The sequence below is a fragment of the Chaetura pelagica genome, unplaced genomic scaffold, assembly GCF_000747805.2.
Source record: "Chaetura pelagica isolate M959 unplaced genomic scaffold, ChaPel_1.0 scaffold109, whole genome shotgun sequence".
NCBI classification, from domain to species: domain Eukaryota; kingdom Metazoa; phylum Chordata; class Aves; order Apodiformes; family Apodidae; genus Chaetura; species Chaetura pelagica.
The window spans coordinates 3,320,023-3,332,186 of NW_009970725.1; the positions used below are offsets into that span (position 1 = coordinate 3,320,023).

At 37.6% G+C, this 12,164-nt stretch overlaps 1 protein-coding gene across 1 annotated transcript in view; it reads left to right on the forward strand.

Moving 5' to 3' along the window:
* PRKDC (protein kinase, DNA-activated, catalytic polypeptide) overlaps positions 1-12,164 on the forward strand; it is an 83,600-nt gene that overhangs the window by 22,363 nt on the left and 49,073 nt on the right. The window contains 13 exon segments of the mRNA XM_010006889.1: positions 1-20; positions 1,216-1,442; positions 1,875-1,969; positions 2,929-3,028; positions 3,574-3,707; positions 4,924-5,178; positions 5,681-5,907; positions 6,841-7,049; positions 7,185-7,317; positions 8,134-8,292; positions 8,613-8,816; positions 10,744-10,929; positions 11,791-11,895. The exon segment at positions 1-20 is cut by the window's left edge and continues 13 nt beyond it. Of these exon segments, the coding sequence (XP_010005191.1) occupies positions 1-20; positions 1,216-1,442; positions 1,875-1,969; positions 2,929-3,028; positions 3,574-3,707; positions 4,924-5,178; positions 5,681-5,907; positions 6,841-7,049; positions 7,185-7,317; positions 8,134-8,292; positions 8,613-8,816; positions 10,744-10,929; positions 11,791-11,895 (2,054 nt within the window).

Here is a 12,164-nt window from a genome sequence, read left to right on the forward strand (position 1 = left end):
CATTCCTGGAAGCTATCTTGGTAGGTCATAAGTCTTTCTTGTCTTTTTTTCTATGCCATGTGACTTTATTTTTAACTAGCATCATTTTCCTGTTGAAAGAATCAGGAATACACGAGCAGGTACAATGGCTCCTTTTGTGTCCGAAAGAAGGAAAACTGTTTATCGATTTGTTTTTTAATGACCACTTAATATTTCTTAACTGAGATTTTGATGATGGATTTCTCTCTTTCTTTGGCATTATCAAAATAGTGCTGTAGCATCTTTAGAGTCTTGGTAGTATTAATGGAACACTCTCCTTATTATCAGTGTGTACAAAGAACTACTGAAATACATTCACACATGCCTCTGAATGAAGGCTGCTTTTGCCGTTTGCCTAATTTTCCTATGTTTCTTTACTTTCACCAGACGCAAAAGCTATAAATTTCAAACTGCCTTTTGCACTGAACAGAAGTGGTTGGAGACACAGTAGGTCAAGATATTTTGCAGTACTTCTACTAAATGAAAGTTGCTGTTGTCTACCACTTTTAAAAGAAGAAACTGGCCCATCAGAAAATGAAGAGATTGAGTTAAGACTCCTAAACTGATAGCTGAGACAGGAATAGGAATCTAGATCCTAATCCTGCGCTGTGAGGGTGGGAAATGCTCCCCTTTTCTTGTACAGTAGTAATTTTGAAGCTTTGTTATTTCTGGGAAACTATGAGTATTGGTTTTTAACTTACAAATAGTACTGTATAAATAAGGTGGAGAACCTCTCCTATGAGGACAGGCTTAGAAAGTTGGAGCTGTTCAGCCTGGAGAAGAGAATGCTCCAGGGAGACCTTATGGCAGCCTTTTAGTACCTGGACAGGCCTGCCAGAAAGCTGAGAAGGGGCTTTTTACAAGGGCATTCAGTGATAAGACAAGGAGTAATGGATCAAAACTGGAAGAGGAGAGATTCAGGTTAGACATGAGGAGAAAATTCTTTACTGTGAGGGTGGTGAGACACTGGCACAGGTTTCCCAGGGAAGTTGTGGATGTCCCATCCCTGGAAGCATTCAAGGCCAGATTGGATGGGGCTCTGAGCATCTTGATCTAGTGGGAGGTGTCCCCTGCCCATGCAGGAAGTTGGAACTAGATGATCTTTAAGGGTCTCTTCCAATGATGATGATAATATGGCACTGAGACAGTGGCTGGTTTTTTTCATTCTTTTAATGAAATAATCTTGTGTAATTTCAGAGTGGCATAGTGGATCCAGTTGACAGCACTTTGAGAGATTTCTGTGGTCAGTGCATACGAGAATTTTTGAAATGGTCTATTAAGCAGACAACACCGAGGCAGCAGGAGAAAAGCCCAGTGAACACCAAGTCTCTTTTTAAACGGTTGTATAGTCTTGCTCTTCATCCTAATGCTTTCAAGAGACTGGGTGCAGCGCTTGCTTTTAACAGCATCTACAGAGAATTTAGGTGAGCAAACAGATCTCGAAACAATAACTCCCTTGGAGTAAAGGTTCAAGAAGATAAAAAGAATTAAGTGTAGAACTCAAATAGTCATCCAATGACACTTACTCTATTGATGTAGATGATGGCTGTAAAACTGAGTTACTCTACATATTAATTTTTAAGTACAATTTTGTAGTCTAGGCTTTCCACAAATGGGGACCATATCAATTTAAATTTCTGTCATAAGTTTATGGAAAATTATTTATGCGTTTTAAACATGGTTAGCAATTTCATTGTTGTATTTAAGAGTGGTTTAGATGTATTTTTTGTGCAAACATCTAGTGCAATTTATTTCTACAGTATTTTAATTTGGGGTTGTTTTTTTTTAATTGTAGTTTCATAATTAGTGCTTCTTCTACTTATGTTTCTTATCAAATTTATTCCTGATTTTTAAAGGGAAGAAAATTCTCTGGTGGAGCAGTTTGTATTTGAAGCATTGGTTGTATTTCTGGAAAGTCTGGCCCTAACCCATACAGATGAGAAATCATTAGGTGAGCTATGATTAATTATGGAATGAATAAGAGAGCCATCCTGTTGAATCTTGGATTAAAAAAGGAAAACTACTGTAACTGTAGGAAAAGTAAATGTGGTTATTTTTGAAAAAAAGGAAGGATTTTTTTTCATTACTGGTAGAGAGGTCATTTGAGATCTAGTTAGGAGCTCTTAATTCCTTGCAGCAGATAAAGATGGAAGATTTTGAGCCCAGGAGAAAGAATCTTTTCACATTTACAATGATTTGAGTTTAATAAAAAAGCTAGTAGTGGTTCTGATTTGAGTCCTAGTTTTGCAGTTATGCCATGTAAAAATGTAGCTTGATGAAAATCTTGAAGTCTACTCTTTTATAACAAACAAAATGCTCAAAAAAATGTCATTTCTTTATATTGTGTGGATGATTTCCACCATTTTCTAATACCTTTTCCTGATTGCCTTGTCATTCATCTCTAAAACATGTAGCTATGTGAAGAATCTATGCCCTCTCCCACAGTACTAATGCCCTCTCCCACAGTACTAATAATTCTTCAGTAAATTAATTTTTTTTCATGCTATGACTTTCATCAGTTAACGGTAATTAGAACATAAAATCAAAAGCTGATGCTACAAAGATTTATTTATTTCAAAGAAACAGTTCAGGGTGTTATAGAAGTGACCCCAGGAAAAATAGTCTTACAGGAAAATTTCATAGTTCCTTAAAGCATGAGCATGGAAAGTATAATACGGAGCTTTTTAGCAGAGGCCTCACAGTTGGCTCAGGCCATGTTGACCTGTCTACTGTTTCATGGTCTCGTTCTGCAGTCTTCAAAAATTTACTGTAGGAGCCCAGAGTAGTGGAGGTGATAGACATTATCCCATGTGTAAGCCTCCTGCAGTATTTCTGTAGTGATAATACCTTGATTCATTTAACCAAGTTACTAACATTAATTTATACATGTCAATTCTCTCTTCCTAACAGGCACCACTCAACAATGTTGTGACGCTGTTAATCACCTGAAGCGCATAATCAAGCAAAAAGCACCTTCTCTGAACAAGGAAGGAAAACGGCGAGTACCACGGTTAGCAATTTGCCATTCTTTTGCTTTTTAAATATTATTGGAATATCTGTCTTATGAGGAAATGCTGAGAGACCTGGGGCTGTTTAGTCTAGAGAAGAGAAGACTGAGAAGGGATATTATTAATGTTTACAAATATCTGAAGGGTGAGTGTCAGAAGGAAAGGCCAATCTCTTCAGTCATGCCATGTGATATCATGTGGGGCAGTGGACACAAACTGGAACACAAGAAGTTCCACCTCAACATGAGGAAAAACTTATTTACTGTAAGAGTTATGGAGCACTGGAACAGGCTGCCCAGAGAGGTTGTGGAGTCTCCTTCACTGGAGTCATTCAAAACCCACCTGGACACGTTCCTGTGTGATGTTCTCTAGGTGACCCTGCTCTGGCAGGGGGGTTGGACTAAATGATCTTTCGAGGTCCCTTCCAGCCCCTAAGATTCTGTGATTCTGTAGTGGTCATGGAACATTTTGCTTTTTTTTCAACTGCAATGCTACAGCTTCTTGGTAGATGTCAGGAAGTCTGGTAACCCCTAATATTTTTGTGCAGAGGATTTCCAGCTACCAAGTCAGTGTGTCTTGCGGATGTTGTCATGTGGCTCTTAGTGCAGTGTGGACGGCCTCAGACCGAGTGCCGACATAAAGCCATGGAGCTCTTCTATGAACTTGTTCCTTTGTTACCAGGTATTGTAAGTCATGAGACATTATTGTCTTCACTTTCTAAACACGGTGCATGCCTTCCCTCTACATTATCCAATTTTGTATTAATTACAAGAAAAAAAATAATTAAGCAAATGTTCAGTCACTGCTGCTAAATAAAAAATAAGTAGTTGCTCATATTGGAAATAAAATATTGTGAGAACCTCAGGGTTTGTGGGCATAGAAGAGGGTCTTATTGCAAACTTGCACCTATAAAGGTGAACTTACAGGCCCAGAACTGTTGTTGCATCCAGCTGTGAAGACAGTATTTGCTGACTGGGAGCTAGTGCGAGTGTCCCCGAAATTTACATCCTCCTTGTGGGTAATTTAAGTACTCTGACCAAGGCTAGAACAGAGCCCAGTACCTTTTCTGCTAGAAGGTCCAATTTAAAATACAAAGATTGGGCATGTCAGTCCATTTGCTTGTTGTCACAGTTTGACTTAGGTCTGACAACAATGCTCTCGATCCCCCCTCCCCCCAACCCAGGTAGGGAAGGAGAGAGAGAAAAAGAGAGAGACTTGGCTGGATTGAAAACTAAACTACACAGCTTTAATTAAAACACTAATAAATGATGCAAGAAAATATATACAATTATATACAGATATATTCAGGTATGGGCAAAAGCCTCTTGCCTCCCCCCACCCCAGCAACTCCCACAGCACTTCCCTGAACTGGGAAGTCCCGAGGAATCCCGAAGCTGCTGCTGGAGAAAGCAGAGTTATGGGGGTCACGAGAGATCAAGGCTGAGGATCGACGGTGATGGATGAACAGAGTCCTCCCTGGACGCCGGCCATGGACGGAAGAGAAGGGAAGAAAAAAAAAGGAAGGAAGTTGTCTTCTGTGATCTCTGACCTTCCTTTGAGCTTACGTAGATATATGGAATGGAATATCTCTGGCCAATTTTGCTGTCCGTCTAACTCAGCCTCCTACGGGGGGGGTCACAGATCTCCCCATAGTGTCTGAGCTGGCAGAGTGCAGGTGCAGCCTTGAAGCCTCAGTAGTTAGAAAAACATTCCACTGTCTTATCAGCCTAGCAGAACACACTGTTGCTAGTTACAAGAAAGCTTACTGAAGGAAAAAAAAATCAGTAAAAATAAAAATTGGCTTCATCCTGGCTCAAACCAGGACACTTGTAATTCCTGGCTAGCTTGAAAAGTGATTTTCCTAGTGAATTTATTTTTGTGTTTTTATTTCTCTCAGGAAACAGGTCTCCATCTTCTTGGCTGGCTAATGTTCTAAAAAAGCAAGACATTTCTTTCCTCATTAACAAATTTGAAGGAGGTGGCAGCGATGCCAAAAATCCATCTGGGATCCTTTCTCAGCCAACTCTCCATGGTATGCAGGAGCCCTTCAGCTTACAAACTGTCATGCGGTGGATGGATATGTTCTTGGCAGCACTGGACTGCTACAATACATTCTTTGAGCTGCAAATGGTCAAACCTCATGAAATACTGGGTGAGCAATTAACTGTTGTATTATGTTCCTTCGTATCTGTTACACAAAACCCATCCAAGACAAGTTCCTAACTTGGACTTGAAGCTATTTTCTTAAATATAGAGTTGATTAATTTTACAAATTCTCCCAAAAAATTTCAATGACAGTTGTAGTGGATGTTTTCTGATAAAGCAGTACTTTGTTAATAGTGTGCCTTAAAATTTTTTCCATCTCGTGCTAAAAATACACTGTTGCATTTCTTGTTTCTCACTCATCCACTCACCAGCAACTTCTTTTATTCTATCTCATCATTAAAAAAATATGCTGTACAGGTAATTTCGCTCTGCTGAGGAGAATGATGGATTTATATATTTTTTTTAATACTTCCAAAGCTGTTTGGAAAATACTGGTGTGACATGTGATGGTTTTTTTTCAGTACAACTGTTTTCTTCACAGCACAAAATAAATACATTTAAAATTTGAGAGCTACTGTGTCATTTCAACCAAATATGATTCTTTTTAGGTGTAAATGAAAGTTCCTCATTCTTGGAGTCTGTGCAGTTCTTCCTTGAAACTATTGCATTGCATGATATCCAGGCAGCAGAGCAGTGCTTTGATTGCAATTCAAAAGGGAGCATGTTCAGTCCTCAAGAGAGGGACATGTATAATTACAGCAAGTGTACCATTATAGTCCGAATCATGGAGTTTGTCACCATGATCCTGGAAACATGCCAGCAGGATTTTTGGAAGGTAGGCACTGGAATCTGAAATTGATGAAAGATACAAAATTTATGCATAGTTAAAGATTTGTGTTTTCATTGTGATGAAATGTCATTTGCTGGAGAATATCAGCTTCAGAGGTGCCTTAGCTGAAATGGATGACAAATTGTTATGGTCCTTTGCCTGTAAGTGAAAAGAATTATATTGCACAAATAGTTTAGTGATTGGTTCCCTTCCAACTCAGCATATTCTATGAATAGAGGAATTCGTATTTCCTGTATATTCCAGTTGTATGTGGCCTGTGAGACTCATGTATATTGATGGTTATGTTATCATTCTGTATGGAACACTTGCCACGAATATTTCCTGCATGACTCCTGATGGCCTTAAACGTGTGGAGGTGATAGCTGCTTGGAAGGCAGATAGTAGCAATTCTTCCTTGAATTCAGGATAGGTATTCAGGCCTCTCCATTTGCCTGACTTCGGTGCAATATAAACTGTATTTAACTCTGTGAAGTAGAGTGCTTATGAGTCTCTTAGGAAATGTACACTGCCAGGTTTAGTTCTGACACTGTGACTGTCTGTTGCTTTAAGTAAATCTCTCATAAGGTGCTCAGAGGTGTGCATGTGGATTTCAGGATGATTACAGGTGTAGGGTCAGGACTGAAACAGGCCTATGTGGTGGACATAAAAGATCTTAAGTGCAGTTTGATGTCATAGCCTATACCCTGTGTGTAAAACGACATGTAGTTTTACAGATAATTGATTTCTGCATATTAGTTCAAGTGATTGAAAGTCAGACATTTCATAGAGAAAGAGAATATCCCTTAAGAGAGAATAGTTACTGTTCCATGTTTTGTTTCATTTTAGATGCAAGGACTAATGCTAAATTACAAAGAATAAAATAGGGAAATCTAAATGGATTTTTAAATAAGCTTTTATTTAATATTTTATTCTTTCTAGTTACTTGAGAAGGAATTGCTTAATGCAAGCCTTATAGAACTTCTGGTGATGACAGTGTGTGATCCAGCAAACGTAGGCTTTAATATTGCTGATGTGCAAGTCATGAAGAATCTCCCAGATATCTCAGTAAGACTCATGAAGGCTTTGATGAAATCTCCCTACAAGGAATCTTTGAAATTGTGCGTGAAAAAAAGAATTGCACCACAGAGGTAAGTAGGGTCTTTCTGGTAAGCATGAATCCAGAAATCTACTTACCATGAGAAATGGAAAGTAAATAAAGTTGAGTGTGTTTGCACATGGACCTCCCCACCAATGTAATCTTATTACTTCTCTTTCCTCATTAGCCTTGAGGACCTTTGTTCTGTTGACCTGTTTAATTCAGATGCACGTTTTGATCAAGTTAGGTTTAGTGCTCTACTTTCTGCCTGCAAGCAACTCCAGAAATCTGGTCTGCTGCATTCTGTTCTTCATAATCAGGTATTTGTTTACCCAGAGAATAATGGTGAATATTTTTATACTCTAAGGAGCTTTCATTGTGTAAAAGCCAGTATGAAAACAGATTAGATAAGGATTTTTAAAAAAATAAGATCAGTAGTGAAGAGCTGGTGTGGAATAGCATCCCTGGTTTGTGTTTAGTCTACAAATCTGAGAAGCACAACACTGAGATTTGAACAACCATCATTACAATGTTTGTCTTTCTCCAATTTCCAGGGTCTGAAGACAACCAGAATCTACCTAAAAGTTCCTTTTAGTGAAATTCACAAGACTGAAAGCTCAAAAAGTCAGGATTTACTGTGCTAAAGGAGGCATTTTTCAACAATTTAAAAATAGAACTTTGAAAGTGATGAGGGAAATTAGAAAAGGAATGTCTTCTGATTGATCAGAAGCAATACAGTGGGTTTGAGCTGCAGGAAAACAGGGTGGAGAACAGTTGGAGGGTGGTGGGGCTAGGCTATACCACTCAGAAGAATTCTTTTCATGAAGTTTCTCATTGAAGTAAATCAATCTTAATTTGGGCAGCTGAAGGAAAACAGGCTATGCAATAGCCACAAAGACTGAGAGGATTTGTCTACTGTATTGTGTATATATATATAAATACAGCAAGGCTGTATATAGCAAGTAACAAAGTATTTAATTTCTGTGGGTTGTTTGCCGTGTACCCTTTATATCTAAATATCACTGTATAAGTAACGTTCAAGTGTTTTCAGTAGCTATACAGGTGGATTGGCCTTTATATTCTTTTTTTCAGCTTATATTAATTGTCACTTTTCTGTTTGGGTTATTTCCCCATAGGATGAAGGCCCTCATTTCTCATTCGGCTCTAAGCTTCTCTCAGTTGTTTATAAAGGCATTGCCTCTGGGGGTGAAAGGATCTCTCTTCCATCTTTAGACATCAGCAGTAAGCGATTAGCTGACAGACTCCTGCAGCTGGCCTTTGCTGTTGATGACCAGGTAGGACACAGTTCTCCACTTTTAATACTGGATCATCATTTAATATTCACCATCAATAGCCTTCTTGCCTATATTTTGGGTAGGTGAGGCTGATGTTTTATTCATACTCCTACAGAGGAACTGTAAGTGTTCTTTGGTTTAATTGAGTGACAATTTTAAATAACAAGGATTTTAGTATTCTGTTTGTGCTTTGTTTTTGTGCTTTCTTATAACATAGAAGAGTTTGGGATGGAAGCTTTAAAAACTTTGAATGGTTTTGTAAGAAATGAGTGGAACTTAATGTGCTTGAGATAAATGTCTCTTTACCTTAATTTTTACAGTGTGAGGAGCTAGTAAGCCTGCTGTTGAACACAGTGGTGTTATCTGTGCCATTATCAGGAGCATCCCAGAAGAATCTGATCAATTTCTCTCATGGACAGTATTTCTACAGCCTGTTCTCAGAAACAATCAATCAACAGCTGCTGAAAAACCTAGACGTGGTCATAGTCAAGCTTATGGAATCATCTGTTGGCAATCCCCAAATGGTATTAGATTACTTTTAAAATTGCAAAGTCAGTTAGAAATGTTATTTGATAGATTGTTTTATTTTTTTGTCATGGCCTACTGGCTATACCTTCATGATGTCTAGCAGCCTGTCATAGCTTGTCAACTTGACATTTCATGTCAAACTGAGTGGAAACTGCTTACCTGTTACCTATCCTGAAATCCATGAATTTCAGGATTTTTTTGCGTAGTACTTCAGATCAAAAATGTCCTTTCAAAGCAAGTCTGATTGTTCCCATTTACTGTGCTTTGATTTTAATTGTAGAGTGGTCCCAGAGCACATGGACTGGATTTGTTTTGGGTAAAACTAAACTGGAAATACGAATTCCAGCCACTAATGGGCATTTAGTCCACAGATCAAAGTATTAAAAAGAGAGACAAGCACATACACAACCCTCCGTGACTTGAAATAAATACAGGGTAGATGTCATGTACTCAGTATTCTTGGCAACATTTGCTTTGCTCGACAGATTTTCTCCTGTTGGTCCACACTACTTACTAACGTAGAGCTCACTTTCAGGTCCAGGAAGGGATTTATGATTGAGCCTTCTTTTGGTGCTTCTGACATACAGAAGGGTCAAAAAGAGAGATCAAAAATCCATTTTCCCTTTTGCTTAAAAAGATGCTTAGTATAGTAGATGATTATTTTAAATATAGTTGGATTCTTTTTTGTCCAAGAGGTTATGCTTGAAGGTGTTGCTTCCAAGTATCATTCTAAAACACTGGGAGCATATTTTTTTGAGACCAGAAATGGTTTGATTGTAGAGAGGTGTTTTAAAGGGCTGATTCTTGTCACGACTTCGTAGTGTTTCCTGCGTGCTAAAATAGATTTAATTTTAAATGTCTCTCTTACAAATACTAGGCTGCTAATTTACATTGGCTGCATGTAGCATTAGTATTAAAAAATCTTCATTAATTTAATTAAAGCAAATAGACTAACTGGGTCAAACAAGCACTTCTCTGCTGTTCTTCTTTGCCTGACTTTAAAAGAAATATATTATGAATTACATTTGATAAGATCTTTCTTCTTTAGTTTTTTACATTTGTGACTGATGGGAATAAAAAAGAACACGTTTATTTTACTGTGTACATGCAAATTTAGTGAAATCAGAAGGGTGATAACATTAATCCAGTTTATTATGCGGTTGCTAGCTATTCAAGAGGAGGATGCAGAACTCAGGTTTGGAAGTCAGCAGCCATTGGTTTTAGACAGGTCTTTCTTAGACTGAAGAAAAGAGATTGAAACATATTTATTTTATAATATCTGCTATGCCGTGGTTTGTGCTTCTTTTCTAGATGTGTGCAAATAAGTTAGCATATGTGCTATTTTTCCCTATTTCTCTGCTTCGCACTAACTAAAATTTTCAAGTATTGATCTTTGGAGTCACTCTGGATTATCATTTATTTCTCCATATTTAGATGAAAGGTATGGGAGGAATTGCTGCATTGTACTCTGAATGAAGCAGGAGTAAATTGGAGACTTGTGGATCCCTGTGAGATATAAATCTAGCATTGCTACGTGATGCAATAAATTAAACTTAAGTTTGCTGTCATGTCAGGGTAGGATTTTCAAATGTCCTTAATTAGGCATATACTTTCCATTAAAAGCAGATAGATATATCTAAGGATGTGGTATAGAATTAAAAACTTCTTATATTTGGTACTAATCTTGACTTTCCAAAAAAAGATGCTTCTAATTTAGGTGCTTTTAGGACAGATAGTGTAGTAAGTCAGACAGAAAGACCTGAAGTTGAAGAGATTTTCTTTTAACAACAAACATTTTCACTCATGCAGATGTTCTGTTCTTCTGAATCTGTGGTGCTCTTTCATGGTTGCCCATCCCAATAGAGAGATCCTATCATCCTTTCATTTGAAATAAAAGAATCTATCTGTTGATTTTCCTTTCAGGTTGGTAGCATTTTGAATGGCATGTTAGATCAGAGTTTTAGGGAGCGTTCCGTACGCAAGCAGCAAGGAGTGAGACTGGTCACAGCTGTACTAAGAAACTGGAAGAAACTTGACAGCTGGTGGGCAAAAGGTTCAGCTCCTGAGAGCAAAATGGCAGTCTTGACCCTGCTGGCAAAAGTTCTGCAGGTATGTGTTTCTTTATAAAATCCAGGTAACTTTTTAAATTCTGTAGCATATGTTTTGGCTTTTTTATTTGCGAAGTACATTAAATGTTTGGACAGGCAAGAACTACTGGATTTTGCTCCTCTCATCCTGCTCCCTCTGTTGTTTTTTGTTTGTTTGTTTTTGTTTTTATTTTTAAACTGCTGTCATGTTTTAGTTGCCTCTTTTCTTTCTGGAGCATTGGTACAAGTGCAAAGAATGAGCTTGGAAACTGAGCAGCCTCCCATAGCATTCTTTGGCATGCCATCATCCAGAAGGTCACAATGGAGGAGTTCTACCCGTATTAGCAGACATCAGAAAGATCTTTATTCCAAAGACCTCTACATTTTTCTTACATCGTTGTTTTGGTCGTTTGTTTTGTTTTCCTTTTTCTATTTTGAAAACAGAATTTATCTACTTATCTATTGGGGTATTTTAGGAAATTGTAAAAGTAGCTGAATGCAAATATTTGCAAAGATCACGTATTGAGATTTTTTTTCCTTTTTTGTAATTATTTTGAAGTTGATTTTCTTTAAAGACATGTTTTAAGACAGAATGTGAGCTGTATTGCTGCATTAAGTGTCAGTGAAGCTGTCAGAAGGAAATCTGGCTCTGAGAGAGGGCTTAATATTTTTTTTTAAACTGGAAAATATCCGATAGGATTTTGTTTGTAGTGTGTAGGAGCTTTTAGAATTCCTTTTGATAGTCCCTTTAAAACCAAAATTAGACTGTATGTGCTTTAAACAGTTCTATAGCTCATGGGCATTTTATTGTTCGTTAATACAGTGATCTCTTTGACTAGTTTAAAAAAAAAAATCCTAATTTTTTTTTCTTCCGTCATTCCAGATAGATTCTTCAGTCTCATTCAACACCAATCATGAAGCATTTACAGCTGTTTTTACTACCTATACGAGTCTACTGACTGATCAGAATTTAGGCTTAAATCTTAAGGTAAATTGTTCACTTCAGTGGGTCCACTGGCCTTGCCAGATTAGAACATTAGTAGTTCATGAAATTCCCTGTTAATTGGCTTAAATTTTACCTTAGTTTGCACAGTGACATGGACATCACTTTCAATTTTTAGTCTCTTTTTCACCATCCTAAAAATAGTAAATTGTCCATTTTGTTCTTCAGACGGTAGACAGTATCACAGATGTTATGTTTTGATTTTAGGTGCTCTTTTTTTTCTTGCCCTAGGGAAAGGTGTGTAATTTTTAGGG